Below are 16,613 nucleotides of genomic sequence, written 5' to 3'. Positions count from 1 at the left end.
GACACAAGGTCCAGCCACCGTCCTTAGGTGGAATTCATTTCTAAACACTTATTAACTGAATGTCATAACTGAAGATCAAGTTGAGCTAAGTATCATAAACAGGAAGTGTCTATTAAAGACTTCACTTTTCTTGACAACTCCAGTCACGTCTTTCAATAATCTTGTTTTCTTAAGCTTTAATTGGTAGTTGAAAGTAGAAATGCAGTGTTTTTACATAAGCTTATGTAAATCAAACACACTTCAATTTCTCAGGGGGAGCTGACCTGACCTTCATTCATATTTTCACAGAATTTGAGTTCTCAGAAGGCTTAGTTACTTAAGTTGCTTCCTAATGCTTTTTTCTTCAAAATAGCATTCTGCATATGACTCTAATTAATGAATTTGTCAATATCCGCACTGTTTTGGGTCTACTCCATCCTAATGTCATATGCAAACTATGCACTCCTTCATAGTAGCCTCTAGCAGAGGACCATGTGTTTTTTATTATTTCTCACTAGTTGAACCCCTTTCTATTGGCCTTACAGCATCCCGGGGTTTCTTGTTAAGTCTTATCACATGTATAATTGTATGTTTCTGTTATTTATGAAGGTTCCTAAAAGAAGAACTGAGGTGTGCTTGTGTGCACTGCACTTCTAGCATCAAGTAAAACTTTGCAGCTCATAGATGCTTCATAAATATTTGTTGAACACTGCATGTAGCTTGGTGTGATCCAGCCATACTGTCTTGTCCTTTGGTCCTTGAGACCATAACAGGCACCTGTGAGTTGAGCAGAGTCTAGAAAAGCCAGGACTTCAGACAGTTTTCAGAGAGAGAACCCAAGGGCACAGATGTGAGTGAAGGCTAGGGATGCTTGTCAGAGGGGAGGCTAGAGTCAACAGAAACTGGGAAAATCCTCACAATTCAATGGTCTTGGGAGAAAGTAGGAATTGGAAGCAAGAAGGAACCCTGAGCCACATAGTCAAAGTCAGAACAAGGCAATGAACTGAAACCACCTGAATAGACAGTGTTGGTTACTGAGTTTCTACAAGATACAAAGAAGTATGCGATGGCTAGGCAAAGCAGTGGTCAAAAAGACAATGTCAGGAGAATGATGTGACAGTGAACAGTGAAAATCAAATGGGAACTGAAATCGGCAACCAGGGTATTCATAGAAACCCGAAAGCAAAGGCAGAAACTGACATAAGATCCAGAGCAGCAGACACAGGTCTCCTCTGAGCAAGCTGAACCTATTCTGAGGCTCAGCCAGCAGATGACCCGAAGGAGACAGATTAGTGTTCATAGCAAGGGGAAAGCAGGGCCGGGCAGGTCCTGATTAAAGTTAAAGATCCTAAACTACCATGGCCTTACTAACGCACGATTCTATTGGACACCTTTAAGGTGCTTTGAAATGGGCATTACACCTCAAGAGAAAATCCAGAACTTGTATTTTCAAACCATATAAAGAAGACCTTTAGGCAAATCTCAATCCACAGGCCCTTGAAACATGCAGACATTCATTGATCTTTACTTATGTGCTTATTATTTGTTTATTTACAAGATCCATAAAGCATAGACCTCATGGGTCTTCAGGAACCTTAATATCTAGTGAAAGATAAATGCTCAGAGAGTCTCTTGTAGTCATTTGTAAGAGTTTGTAATGTAACAGTTGAGATGGTGGCTAGTGAGGGATGCAGGTGCCAGCTGGGTCCTCATTTCATATTCCTTCCTTTCTGCATTCAGGCTGAGACTTTCCACGGTGCATGAACCCAGCAGCACCCTTGTAGTCCTGGAGTGGGAACATTCTGAGCCACCCATTGGGGTGCAGATTGTAGACTACCTCATTCGTCAAGAGAAAGTCACCGACAGGATGGACCACTCCAAAGTAGAGACAGGTCAGCACACCCTATCTCCTGGGTTAGTCTTGATCCAAGGGGGTAAAAATAAAACAAAAGTAAAACGCCCTGCCTCTTGTGGCTTTGCTCCAGGTCCCTAATATCTTGAGGCAGCACAGAGAAGCAGGCAGAGGCTGCAGCTGTTGGCTCTTCCAGGCAGCAGCCATCTTGTACTTTTTAGAGTTTTTGTATGGTGAGCATCTACAAAACCTTGTTTTGATTTTGCTTTTCTTTTTGTTTACAAAAGAGGTGTCCATTTCACTGCCTCCAGGCACACTCACAAGGCAACAACAAGACAGTACACAAGTTATCCTAGCCCACAATTAAGAAACAATTCTCTGCTAACCACTGCCATGATTACAGAAAAAAAATTCCTTTGCTAATAACCCCCTCTAGGCAAAGGCATGTGCAAACGGATGCTCTTGATCCATGTCTTGTCCTGAAACAAACTGGCTTTTGTCAAGTCCTGAGAGGAGAGAGAAGCCTTAAATGAATGGAAATAACCCTTGGAAATAAAAACATCTCATGCCTTACTATTCCACTATCTACATGTAGGGAAAAGCCAACATAAACGGTTCCTAAGACTTTTACACAAAATTTGGTCCCCACTAGGTCAGGAATGTCCACAATCTAAGAGTTTCTAGTGAACATGGGGATAAAGCTGGGAAACACATACAGTTTCCTTTGGGCATGGAGAGCTGCCCATTGCAGCTTCTCGGGCTCTTCCCTTGGCATGGACAGATACTGTTACAATCTCTCAAGGCCCAAGGACCAGCACAACTGTTGTCTTTCCGTCCCAAGTTGTTTCATGGAAGATTTCAGAGATGTGGCATCTTGCTTTAGCAGTTTTTGAGATAACTCTGGACAAATAGCTCTCATTTAGTTAAATGTGAAACAGAAAAAAGACCTTTCCTTTCAGGTCTTCTCTTTCTACTAGGAATTTAAGAATCTTGGGGATCAGACAGTTTCAGTAAGTTCTCCTAGACCTGTTCATTGTTTGGACAACACTGCTTCTCACGCTTTTCCCATTCCTTCTCCTCTGGGCAGAAACAGTGCTGAGCTTTGTAGACGACATCATCTCTGGAGCAAAGGCCCCTTGTGCCATGCCATCTCAGGTGCCAGACAAGCAACTCACTACCATTTCTCTCATCATCAGATGCTTGGAACCTGATACCATTTACATGTAAGTAACAAACACATACCCAGTGATTCCTTACCCAGAAAGCCCCAGGTACCCCTCTTTGCTCGTTCCCTTTTCTTAGCAACTTGGCAAGAGATTTTTGTGTTCTCTGAAGTCTTAACTCAACAGGCCTTACAGAGAAGTGTCTTGAGTGCTCAGAGGCGTGGGGAGCATCTAGAAGATAGAAGTCTCGTCCCCAAGGAGTTTGCATTATAGACAAGACATATATAAACATATAATTGTAAACTGAATCCAAATGGAATAAATGTTAACTAGAAAAGCAAGGACCATATTGAAGAGAAAAGGAGGAAGTGATTTATTCTAAGTAGAGTGGGTGTCTAGATTCCAAATTGGGTTGTATAGAATTCAGTAGTCACAGCGGTGCTGGAAAAGGCACACAGGGCTAGGAAACCTCAAGGGCAAAGGGAGAGAGAAAGGGAAGTAGGAGGTGGTCTAATTGGGCTGAAGCAGATGGTGAGTGAAAGGAAATGGAAGAAAAGGAGCCTGGGAGCATAGAGTGAATGCTGTGTATCAGAGGAAAATATTAATTAATTGCTCTTTTTAAGGAAGGAGGAGAATACCAAGAATTGTACTTCAGGAAGTACAATGGTACTCCAATGGTACCGACATAATTTATAGAGTTTCTAAATGATCCGAATTTTTCTTCAAAGAAAATACAGTGAATTATATCATCACCACCCTTGGAACATCCCTGTGTCTCTGTGAACTCTTTTCTATCTCTCCCTGTACTCTGGGAACAAATGTAAAATATTTGTGAAGCAAAGACCTCAGAGGTGCCAAAAGAGGAGATATAGTAATAGAATCTAAGTCATGATGGAAAAATTTAGGGGCTAACACAGAATTCAGAGTGATGCAGTTCTGGGGCCTTTTGACCCCATCAATATGAAAAACATCTAACAGTTTACAGATGAGGTCACAGGCATAGAGTCAAGGTTTCCAGAATAAATCATCTCCATTTCCACTCTTAAAGAGTTCAAGAATGAAAAGCACTAGAAATCTGAGTGGCATTGATAGCAATGAACTCATATGCTCAAGAGAATATCTTCCTTACAGGAACAGGTGATATCACTCTGGGCTACACAGGCTGAAAGTAAAATACATAAAGACTAGTGATATCTGAGGACCTAGGAAGGATGTACAGACACGGATGACAATGCTAAGACCGAGGACTATCTGTCTGTTCTTTGGGGAGGATTTGAAATTGGACAACTGTGGCTCTTCAGCGGAGGGGCTCATATGAGAGGAACAAAATTTTGGGACTGCAGGCCAGAAATCTGCTATAAAGAGCCTCAAACTCAATGAGACTTGTATGATCATTTATAATGAGGGCGTAGTAATTCCTGTCAGTAAGTCATAACTGTTAATTAGGAAATAAGAAGTTCCTGTGAGCACGAGGTTGACACAGCTGTCTTTTAGAAAGGCCTATTTACTACCCATTCTGGGACCTTCTTTATGGTGGCCTGATTTGGCTTTGTTGCCTAGTGAAAGATCTGCGGCTAGGATCTTCCCCACATTCAACATCCTTGGTGATCTTCCAGTATTCCCCTCCTCTGTTTTGTAAAACCCCAACTTCCTGTCATTGCTGATTTTTGAAATGGGAGAGGTTCCCGAGGCCAAACAACAGCCGATTTCCACTAGGTGGCGCTGCAGCTCACTGGAAAAGGGTGTTGTTGGCTGGGAGACAAAACACTCCTGTCTGCCAGGAACAAGGAAAACTTGTATGTACTTCAGTCCCTGGTACAGAGAGAGGGTCCTGGACTAAGAGATAAGAAAACAGACTGCGAACCTGGTTTCATGTGTTTTACCTATGAAGTGAAAATAAATACAACCTGTAAACCTTTTGTCACTAAGTTTTCTTATCTATAAATTAGGAGGACAGTAGCCCTTGGTTATGGACCTGTGAGACTATGCTTGTTCCCATTTTATAGTTGAAGAAACTGAAGTTCAGGAGAATTGAATAATTTCTCCATAATAACACAGCTAGTTGTTAAGGATTGAATCTGGGTTTCTTTGCCTTTTCAACACCCCCAGGTTACTGCCGGGACCCTGTAGCATGATCTTACATGCTAAAGCAAGAGTTGGCTTCTCCCTGGGGGTTATGAAGATACCACTGAATTTCAGCTAGCCACGTTTGTCATCTAATATATTTAATTTAGTACCATTAGGAAAACATTGTTCTGAGAATGGGCTGTGGCATAAAAACAGTTAATCCCTTAGCATGTGTCCAATCCAACATCTCCATGTTACAGAGAGGGGAGGTGATCCACCTTCCATCCCACTGCTGTCTCACCACAACACCTGACCACAGGAGAGTCCCTACATTTCTGAACATGTGACCGGAGACATAATTCAGAAAAGGGTAGCCCAGTCAGAAGATCAACAGAAGTCATCACACCAGAAGAAGAAAACAAGGAAAGCAGCAGGCACCGCAGCCAGCCCTGCAGCCAGCCCTGCAGCCAGCCCTGCAGCCAGCCCTGCGGCTAGTTCTTCAGCCAGCCCTGCAGTCAGCCCTGCAGCCAGCCCTGTAGCCAGCCCCTGACAGGCTTACAATCTTCATTCACCTTAGGCTCCAGGCCTTTAAGACCAAACCCTGGAACCAGATACAGTCTGTGTTGGGTTTCCACGCACACATGCCTCCACCCGTGTCATCACCACGTCGCTAACTACGCACTGAACTGTCCTAGCTGGGCAGCTGGGGAGGAAGCCCAGAAGCTTTGGAAGAAATAATAAGCAGACTTACACATGAGCCCTCTGGATTGGAGCGAGGCTTATCTCCTCTGTCAGTAATCCAGCTAACTCTCTTGCTGTCCTATGAGTGTGCCACGGAGGGATGAAAATGCGAGCAATAAAAAGTAAGGCCTTTCTGAAACGATGGCACATGGCATTTCCACATGAAAATGTCTAAAGTGCTCCCCAGCCCTTAATAGTCAAATGCTCTCTCAGTGTCTCTGGGGTCCAGAGAGGAGGGGCTAGGACTGCTGAGGAATGACTCTTAAGGTCAAGCTCTGTCTCTACTTGGAAGGTTAGATGAGGCATTTCATTTCCTAATAGCTGCTTCATGTTTTAAAAAATGTGCTATTAAATAGTTAGAGCTTAGAGACTTGCATTTTATACTAACTACCCTTCAGAGTATGAGAGAAATAATGTAAACACAGGCATCTTTGCCTCAGTGCAGGATCTGACACAGGGTAGATGGAGCTTACAGCAGGACAAGATAGAAAGCAGAGCAGCCTGGAGCATGGACAAGGTTGGAGACTGACTCCACCCCAGGCACTGAGAGACAAAGTCCATCAGAGGTCAGTTTGACACTCAGAGCGTAGGATGTTTCCCTTCATAGTCCAGGGAAACTGGGTCCAGGATTAAACGATGGTGGCCTACAAACAGTGGTGCCAGCCATCGAGTCTAGAATGGTTCCTTCAGCATACTGGCAGGTAGCAGCATGCAGTTAGCCATTGTAGTAACCAGACTATAGCTTTATCTGGACTTGTAGTGCTGAAGGAAGAGTCGCCACCTATGAGGACTGGGGCACAGAGCCAGCTTGTAACGCATCCCCATGACCATGCCAGCTCTGGAATATCAGCCTGCAAAGAACAGGGATTTGTATCTTCTAGCTCTCCTGAGAACAACTGCTGGAAGTGACAGAGCCTGCAGCAAAGATTAAATCACCCATATCTGGGCAGAAGACGGACTTCTCACACACAGAGGCCTTGGCAGGCAAGACAGAGAAGGTCTCACTCAGACCCCCAAAGGAGAGTCTTTCTTAAAAATGTTTTATTTGTTATTTTTATTTTATTTTATGTGTATGCATATATTGCCTGTAGTCTTACCAAGGGTTGTTCTATACTGACTCCTTCAACTTTCTGGCTTCCTGTGCTATTAACAAACACCAAGAAACTGACTTGGCATGGGAATCGCACACCCTAAGGCGCAAGTCTACATGGGGGAAGTCCATGGAACCTCTAGACCCACCCTTGAGACCCTCAGCTGAATGTCTGGGGCTAGATTAAAGAATTGGACTCAGAAATGGAGCTGATTCCAGACAGGTCAGGTGTACCAGCTACAGATTTGGGGACCTGGGTCACAATTCTATAAACAGGATGAAGAGGTTGATGGGATATGAGTGGGGAGGAATGAAAGGAATTATGGCTGTCAGTGTTGGGGTGGGTGTCAGGGTGTCAGTATAGTCTCTTCCTCCCATGGGAAGCTGTATGAAGTAGAGGCTAAGAGGAAAGGAATGGCGGGAGAAATAGTGGCAAGATGCTAGGTTTGGAATCAGGGAATGTGTGGGTGGGGAGGGTTACTGGTGGTGTTGCTAAGGAAGGCCACTGAGCAGAGCTTAAGAGCAGGGCATAGAGCAAACACCGTGGGGAAGGCTGGACCACCTGTGTAAATAAGAGAGGAAGCTGAATGCTTGGGCCTGGTCCAAGGACTGGGAAAGCCCTTCAGACATCCAGCAAGTATGGTCTGGCCCATGTATCCTGGATCTAAACAGGCCATCATATTTTAGGTTCACCAATCAGGGTTCTTGTGAGGCCTCCATGGTGCTGGTGTGAGGATGGGGAAGGAAAAGTAGGGTGCATAACATCTCAGGGTATACAGATTCCTGTTCTGATCATCCTCTGAGGAAAAGATGGTGAGCACAAGTTTTTTTCTCTGTTGAAAGGAACACATTTCTTGGAAGAATTATTGGTTGTTTTCATTTCTTTGTTTGACAGTTTCAACTGTTTAAGGCTCAGCTAACATTTACCTGGGCCTACAACCTTTTTTTTGTTCCCCTTTCTTCTCTCTTCTCTCTTCCTCTCTATAGCTCTGGCAATAGAAACAAAAATCCATGTTTGCTAATAAATGCAGCCTTCTGTGGCCACACAGCACAGAGGCAGGAAGGCAGTGGTAGTGATTTCCTTCAGGCGGGCCTAATCGGTTGTCAGAGGGCCTGTGCAGATGCCAGGACTTATTTTCATGGTTAGTTTAAATTGGTCTTGTATATGGGACCCTGGAGTCTCTTTTCTCTTTCTATCAGCTCCATCACCCAATGGATTCCCTTGAACCTGGTGTTCCACTGTTGGGATTGCATTGGGACTACAACATTTCCATCCACATTCCTGCTCCTCAGTGAGAGCAGCTCCCTGGAACAGAGCAAGCTCCACATAGATGAACCACAGATAAGCCAAGGAGATTTTCACTCTGGCTGTTCTGACTTTAAAGAATGAATTTGTTCTTAGTACTTTACATAAAGGTGTCAACTGGACAGGACAGAACTAACATGATTTGTGCCGGTCAATGTGTGATGATCCAGGGCTTCCTGTACACCAAAATCTCCTTTCATCCTCACACTGACTTCTTATTCTCTTCATTTCTAGATAAGGGAAAATAAGGCTCACAGGAGTTACATGTTAACTTTAACTCTGTGTGCTTTTAGATCCAAGTTCTAGCCATCTGTTTCCAAAGGCATAGACTCTTTCTCCCACTCAGTGGTAGTCAGAATAAAACTGGCCTCAGATCATTTGGAAGGGGCTCAGTGCTGTGTCATGCACCTGAAGTTCCAGGTACTCAAGTGGCTGAGGCAGGATTCTTTGAGGCCTAGAATTCAAGACCAGGTTGGGAAGCAAAACAAAACAAAAACAATAAAGAAAGAAAGAAAAAAAAAATCACTGAGAGAAGGTTTAATAAAGCTTGGTAAAGCAGAGCTTTCTAGTCCCTATCTCTTGTTGAGTAAGTCAGGCTTGGGGGCCTGAGAATTTTCAGCCATGGTGCTGAGACTGCTGGTCTAGGGAACCTATAAAGAAAACAAGTCACTCTCACTATACTTCCTACTAGAAAATACTCAAGACACACATCCCAACCAGAGACCACAGGAAGCAGTGAGAGGTGTCAGATAGCCAATTCCTAATCAGAGGGTGGCAGAAAGTGTGCCTCAAGATGGCAGGAGCAATCAGGGTCCTGACTTACCATCCAGGCAAAGCTGGTTCTCTATCTAGGGCCGCACATCCCCAGCCCCTACCCATATCCTTTCTAGTAATGCTACATTCCTACCTCCTGCCAGGTTTACCCTATGGGGAGTGGACAACACAGGACGGCGCTCCAGGCCAAGTGATGTGATCGTGAAGACCCCATGTCCTGTGGTGGATGATGTCAAAGCCCAAGGTAAGAGACACTAAGTTTAGCAGAGTCTGCACAGGAGGACCTCACCGCCTTCTCTTGCAGCTGCAACAAGTAACCAAAGGAGTAAACGGGATGAGTGGAGCAGAAAAGGAAAAATTAAGGCTCAGGATGGAGGTGTGGGCTTTCCAGTAGTACTGCTGGGCCTCTACCATCTGGTGGAAGTTCTCACTGAATTCTATTATCACATATAGTCCCTAAGTCTGAAGTCAACAGGTCCTTAGGTCCAATCAAGAGCACCTGCCATCTCTGCCCTTGAGATGCTGATGCATCATTTGCTCTTCTTAGAAGTTTGTACATCTGAAGGTTTGTTTTGAATTAAAGCATACAAGGCTGCAGATTTGGAATTAATCACTTTGAACACCTACATCTTTAATCCTATTCTTTGACGTTAGTATGGGCCTGTTATTCAGTAAAGAATTGTCCATCTTCAGTGTAAAGCCCTTCATTGGGGTTGGTCCTGGTTAATTAGGAAATTTTTCCTCAGTCAACATCCATCACATAAGAGAAGCTCCCTGGCTGAAGTTGACATCGTTTACTGCTCTAAAGGTTCTCACAGCTTTGCAACCAGAATTCATCCTGTTCACCACTTCTACAGGGCTCCAGCAACAGTTAAGGTGATCTGATAAACTACTAACATCTATTGGGCAGAACTGAACAGGAAGCCTTTTCATTCACAGAGACATTATCTGATGTTAGACATTTTGGCTATGCAAATGGCGGTCACAGACAGATTGTACCTGGGCTGGCTGGCTGATACCCCTTAATTGTCTTGCATGTAGTTCTTGGTTCTATATGTACCAGACTGGTAAGAAGGTACATAGTCCCAGAGTGTTCATGGAATGACACCAAGATAGTGCAACATCATTTGGGGAAGAGTGGCCTGGTTCTACTTTATTTCATTTCATCTCATTTCATTTCATTTGAAGGGCAAGCAAGGTTTTATTGAAAAGTAGAGAAATGGCTTTCTGCAGTAGAGAGGGGTCCCCAGAATGGGTTATCCACCCAGACCTACTTTAATCAAAATCACTGATATTTTATTTAACATTTTCCAACTTTAGAAAATACTTCCATAGCTAATTTGAATGACATGCTTAAGGCAAAGTATTTTCAAAGACTTCTGAAGATACTCAAACCTTTTCTAGTGATTCCTTAATGGCTTACCATTCCACTCATGACATAAATATTTAATAGACATATTAGGACCTAAATTAGGACCCTGTACACTTCAGCACCTATTTACCCAAACCCCACTCCTCCATCAGTCTTTGCATTCTGGACCTAATGCCTTCCTCAATTCCTCTAATACCATCCCCACTTTTACCGTGGGAACTTTGCATGTGCTATTCCACATTACTTCAAATATTCTTCACCTTTCTAACTGATCAACTCATCTCAGCCTGAGAACTCAGGTCAAATGTCCCTTCATCACAGCAGAAGAGGGCAAACCACTGTAGGGTATCTTACAGCTCCATGTTTCTGTCCTTCAAAACATTTCTTTCAGTTTTTATAATGATGTTTTCAGTGTCTCTCATCTCACTAGACCTGAGCCTAATAAAGGTGTCAATTTTTTTCCCTCCACTGTTCTGTTCCTAATATCTAGAAGGCAGCATATTTGACTGACTGGTCATAGAAGAACCTAGCCCTGGAGTCAACAGCTCAATATAAAAAAAAAAATCGATTCCACCATCTACCTGCTTGACCTTGAGCAGGTTGCTTTATCCCATGCCTCAGTTTACTAATCTGTGAATTAGGTAAAGAGAGAAATAATAGTACCCATACTCAGAGAGTCTAGTGAGACTCAAAAGAGCTAATTAACTTGAAATAGTAAAAACAAAAGCAGTGCCTACTACATAGTAAATATTCAGTTCATGCTGGGACTCATAGCTATTAATAAGCAAGCATAACGCCTGTTCTCTGACAGAAACTCATCAAGTTTTTCCCGCATGAATGAATGAATAGAATATGCTACTGCCCTTTTTCACAGATGAAGAAATTGAGATATGGAGTAAAATAAAGGAAATGACCAAGGTGACAAAGGACCCTAATGGAACTCAGACTCGGACTCTATATTTGACCCCAATGTCCATTTGTTTTTACAATGTTGCCATGTTATATGGAGAGTGTTATTAGGTAAAAGACTCAAAATCTTTTTCAAACTGATGAAGAAAGGGGTCTAGTTTTAAAAAGATATCAAAATTCTTTCCTTTTGGGTATTTAAGGCCATACAGTTGGCCCAGATAAACCAATTTATTTTTACTCTTAAGGCCGTCTGAGGACCTGTTCCTCAGAGGTCACATGGGCTTGGGAGGAGCCTCTGGCTCCTTTCTTTTACCAGGTCCACCTTTGTGACTATAAGTCAAAGGTCCTGCTCAACCATGGCTGGCTTTGCTTGGAAACATGGAGGAAATATTTCCTCTGTTGACCCTCCTCTTTGTAGACTGGACGCTGGTTCAAGTCCATCTTGTGAGGTCTCCTCGGCCTCCTTGATCAAGAGGACAGGTGACTTACCACAGTTACAGGAGACTTTGAGAGATGCATATAGTCCCCTGGAGCTAGCCGACCTAGGAGGGCAAGGAGCAAAACTGTCCTTTATGCCCCTCTGACCACATTAGGCCTCAAAGTATTCAAAATTTCTCCCTTTCAAGGCTATTAATGTCTGGTGGGTTGCTATGGAGGCCCACGTGTGAGGCAGCTGTGCATCTCTCTGGTAAGAGTGGTGCTGGCTTGCAGAGTGTGAGCTCTGAAGGTCTCTGAGGTACTGTGAAGGTAAAGACAGAGTCTTTGCACATCCATAGATCAGAGTCTTCCCAGAGGGCATCCATAGAACTCTCAGTCATCATTTGTCAGGATACCTTCCAATTTGGTGATTATTGGTATCTTTGCAGGAAGCAGTAGCTAACTTAGAATTGCTTACTGGGTAGACAGCAGACTAGTGGAACATCAAGAAGGAGATGAGCAGGAAAAAGAATACAGTGTGAGGCTACCTACCGACAGGAGGCACAGAGCAGCACTAAGACAGTTTCCAAGTCGAGAAGTTTGCATGGGACTGACCACTGCTCTGTTTTCTCTGTAGGTCTCCTTTAGATGAGCTCTAGTCCCATGATATATTGAGGTGTCCTCCATCTGCTTTTGTTTTCTCACAAAGGAGTTTCTGAAATCCCATCAGAGCAGCTGGGGGCATAAGAGCCAATTCAGTGCTAAGAGAATAGAATAGTCCTGTTATCCTTCAGCCAGGAAGAAATCTTCACACAGCAAATCTGTAGATTAATGAGTTAGACTAATTGAAGGCATTCTTGCAAATTAATACAGTTCTAAAAAAAAAAAAAAAACCATATGCTTTGCCTCCCTCCATCCCAGATGGTGATCATAAATATAATTTGCTTGGGTCTGAGTTTAATTCTAATAACAAATGGGAATTACCTTTTAAGTGACCCAGAGCATGATGTCAACTCCTAATTACCTAACCATAAGCCAGACACTATCCCCCCATGTGAGCATTTTTCCTAAGCCAGATACTTTCTAAGAAGTGTGTTACTGTGGCCTGACACTCAAGCCACTGTATCTTGTGTTTCTATTGGCATTTTTCTGAAAGTAGCCTCCCAGAGGAGACACAAGCATGTATAAGTAATAAGATCAATCTTGTTGTCAGTCTGAAGATTGAGGCATGACTCCTGCAAGTGTTCCATGGAGCCTCACTGAGGAAAGACTGGTTCTCATCCTTCACTCCCTCAACGTGTGTCCTTCCTCCCTGATGCCACACAAATCTGTTCATTCCTTTATTTGATTCCTTCACAAACATTTATTCCTTCCAAGTATTGTTTGCTGAACAGGCATTTATCAGTTTGTTAGACTTAGAATCTATTTTCAAGAGTTTTGTAATAAATTCCATGAATGTATTAATTCATCCAAACATATTCCATCCTAAGTATCAGAAGCAAAATCCTCTACCTTTACAGCTATGTTAGCACAGATAACAGACAACAACAACAACAACAAAATAAAGTGCATATTTCAAATGATAACATCTGTTAGGGAGATAAATAAGTGGGATGGACATGGTACAGGAAGTGAAGGCACAGAAGTTTGGAAAATAAGTGAAGGAAGAAGCGACACAGAGACTTTGCAATGAGCATGCCAGTAAGCAGTAAAATGGGTTTCTGGGGTGTTTGGAAAGTTCAAGGTTTGTAATTCTAAGCACAACTTGGTGGAAGACAGTGACTGAGTCCAGGATTGTGATGGGAAGCCCTGGAGGATTTGGGACAGAAGATGGCGTTCTCAGATTTGATGTTTTACAGGTCATTCTCACTGATATGGTGAGAACTATCTATGAAGAGCATTCTGAAGTGGAAACAGAAGGCTGTGGCCATTTATAGGAGACAGCATGATGTCCATACTAGGATAGTGGTCACAGAGTTGCTAAGTGGCAGCCTGATCCTCAATATACTGGTGGAAGAACCATGAGGATTTTTTTGTCTTTGGGATGCGGGGCATGGGAGAAGGAAGGGTCATGGTGGTCTCATCTGGCTCAATTGCTTGTGATTTTTGCCTGGAATTTCTCAGAACTGTGAGCATGTAGAGAGAAGGTAGAAGAGGGAGAAAGAGGTCATACCATACCACCCTGAACCCAAGATCTCATCTGATCTTGGAAGATAAGCAGGGTAAGGCCTGGTTAGTACTTGGATGGGAGAAGAGGGAGAAAGAGGACAGAACTAACATTAGGCCATGTAGATCAGGACGGACAGAGAAGAAAAGAGATTGAGGCAGGTGATTGGCCAAATGGAGAAGCCAAAGCACTCAGATTTCTATCATTGAAGAAAAGGCTCAATAAAAATAAGAAATAGAGGAGTTGTGGAAAAGAGGTTGTATTCATAGTATGTGATGTTAAGATTTGCTATGTCAAAGGTGGGGCAGCTCTCAGGGACAGTGATTGGGACCTGAATGTCTTTGAATTTAAAGAAGCTTCTTTCACAAGGACTAAACCTGCCCTCAGAGGCAATGTCCCAGAGGTGAACTAGAAGCAAGGGTCTTCAGTGGATGTTAAAGACTGACTCCAGGAAATGAGTAGGGGAAAATATGAAGCAGATAAGTTTCAAAATGGAGGAACTGTATTATATATGTGGAGGGTAAGTAATTGTTTGTAGTGGGCTGTGAGATGCTAAAGGACCATTCTCTTCTAGGACTTGAGAGAAAGATCCTTCTGTCCTGCAGAAGGCTTTAGCCAACACAAAGATATAGAAGGAAGGAATGTTAAGTGCACAGGTCAAGGGTAAAGAGAAGAATGTTTGCTCCATGGTGATGCTGGCCCCAGAGAGAAGTAATGAAAGGGTTGAGAGAATGGACTCATGTATAGCAATGGTACCTGAAGTGTGATGCCCAGATCAGCATTTCCTTGGAGCTTGTCAGAAATACATGTTCTCAGGGTCTAAATCAGAAACTCCAGTGAGAGCCAGAAGCTCTGCATGTGATTCTAGTGCTCACAAAATTGAGAGTGGCTGGAATAGAGGAGGCACGGGGCAGCTTGGGGAGAGAGAGTGAAGGGGAAGCTTATCCAGGGAGAAAGGGACTTCTAATATGGATGGTGCTAACAAGATACCAGGCCTGTTGAGACTATTTGTCTTTTGTTTTCATTAAAATTGATTATTCAGTACCTGTGTGGGACAGGTTGGGGCTACATGTAACTCCTGAGAATTACTAAAAATGATGAATTAGGATCTATTTTCTGAACCTTTTTTATGGGGCTGAAGAAATTACCAATGGAGGCTACTCATGCTTCCCAGGGTCCCTACTCCAGATAAGATGAGCAGCTGCCACTGGGCATGAAGTAGCTCACTTCTGCCTCCATTGTTACTACCCTCATTTAAATCAGACGGTTTTCCCCAGCCTCCTAGGATGCTGTGTTTCATTTCCTCTCTCTTATGTCATTAAAGAAAACACTGTCTAGTGAGGAATTGATAATAAAACAAAAATTGTTCTCTTCTATTTTCCCCTCTCCCATCACTTCCCTGTTGCTAGGTGCACCTGTTTGGTGCTTTCAGAAGTACAGGCTGCTATAGCCTCAGGGGAGGCTTAGTGCTGGAATGTCTTGTTCCTCCATGCCCTTCCTAAGAGATCACACAGCTCATGTGCAGCCCTCTTCAGTGTTTTGCCCTCAGTTTCCCTCTTGTGGTTGAGATCTGCCATAGACACTGTACTTAGACTTGCTGGGATTTCTACCTTTCCCACCCCTGTTTCATTTCCCCACTTTCTAACACACTGCATTGTATTTATTTCTGATATTTCATTGCTTACTTCGCTGTCTCCTGTTACGATACTGCAAATACAGGTGAGGATTTTTGTCAGGTCCTCAGTGATAAAGTCCCCATTCCTAGAAAAATCTCAGGAACTGGTAGGTACCCATGAACAATTTTATTAAATGAATGAGCAGATGTAAGTTTACTGTGGCCAGATATTTTATTAAATAAAGGTTTTGCATTTAGTAACTCTTCTGTTATCATGATGATCTTGGAGAGCACATATTACAAAGCATTATTGGACAGACAAGAAAATCAAGACCAGAGAGGCTAAGGACTATGTCCCCGACTCCAAAGCCACTACGCAGGAACCTAAGTCCATATGCTTCATGATACCTGTTCTTAGCTCTACCTTTGGTCTGAGGGCTTTGGTCCTGGCCTAGATAGTGTATATTGTGCTGCCTGAGAGCCTTCAGAGCCCATCTAACGACTCAGCTTCCCTTTGTGCAGTGAGACTGTATTGGCAACCTCCTAGCCACCGCTTCCCCTGCACTTTGCCTGTGCCTAACTCTCATATTAAAGACAGGAAAGACTTCAGTTTGCTTTGGATAACTGAAAACTTCTGTGAAGCTAAAAGCTAAGTAAAATGGTATCAAAAATACCTGCATTCTTTTCCATTGTTTAGTGGATTCCTGAGGCTGCAAAAGTTAATGGAGTAAAATCTCCCAGTTTACTCAGTGGAGATGGGAGGAGCCAGGAATGTTCATGTTCTGGGAGCTGAGGCACAGATTTTTCTGAGTATGTGATCCTGTTTCCTGATACAGGCTCTTAATCTCACCCTCCAGTTAGATCATCTTGCTTTTACCAGATTTGTGGTTGGGACTTGGTTTTGCCTTCATGCTGCAGATGTTGATTTCTTCAGCTATCATAGTATGACACTGTCATAGCATGAGAATGACAAATACACCAAGAATCACCATCTCCACCATGGCCAGGCCTCAACAAAGACCACAACAGCTAGGGCCTGGGATCTGACCTATTATTTCTCATTATAAGAAATACCAGTTGGTACAGGGGGTCAGAAAGGAAGCCCAAACATCCCCATCTAAACTGCAGTTAGATCATCAATGTTTTTCCTTCACTGGTAAT

The 16,613-nt window shown here is 43.2% G+C and overlaps 1 protein-coding gene across 2 annotated transcripts in view; it reads left to right on the top strand.

The window, feature by feature from the left end:
* Window positions 1-16,613, top strand: part of Astn1 (astrotactin 1) — a 328,592-nt gene that overhangs the window by 301,821 nt on the left and 10,158 nt on the right. For both annotated transcript variants that reach the window (XM_008826113.3, XM_008826114.3), the window contains exons 19-21: window positions 1,720-1,871; window positions 2,919-3,054; window positions 9,116-9,216. In XM_008826113.3, the coding sequence (XP_008824335.1) occupies window positions 1,720-1,871; window positions 2,919-3,054; window positions 9,116-9,216 (389 nt within the window). The remainder of the gene's footprint in view (window positions 1-1,719; window positions 1,872-2,918; window positions 3,055-9,115; window positions 9,217-16,613) is intronic.

The sequence above is a fragment of the Nannospalax galili genome, unplaced genomic scaffold, assembly GCF_000622305.1.
Source record: "Nannospalax galili isolate Female #2095 unplaced genomic scaffold, S.galili_v1.0 scaffold429, whole genome shotgun sequence".
Lineage (NCBI taxonomy): Eukaryota > Metazoa > Chordata > Mammalia > Rodentia > Spalacidae > Nannospalax > Nannospalax galili.
This window is presented reverse-complemented; position numbering and strand designations above follow the sequence as displayed.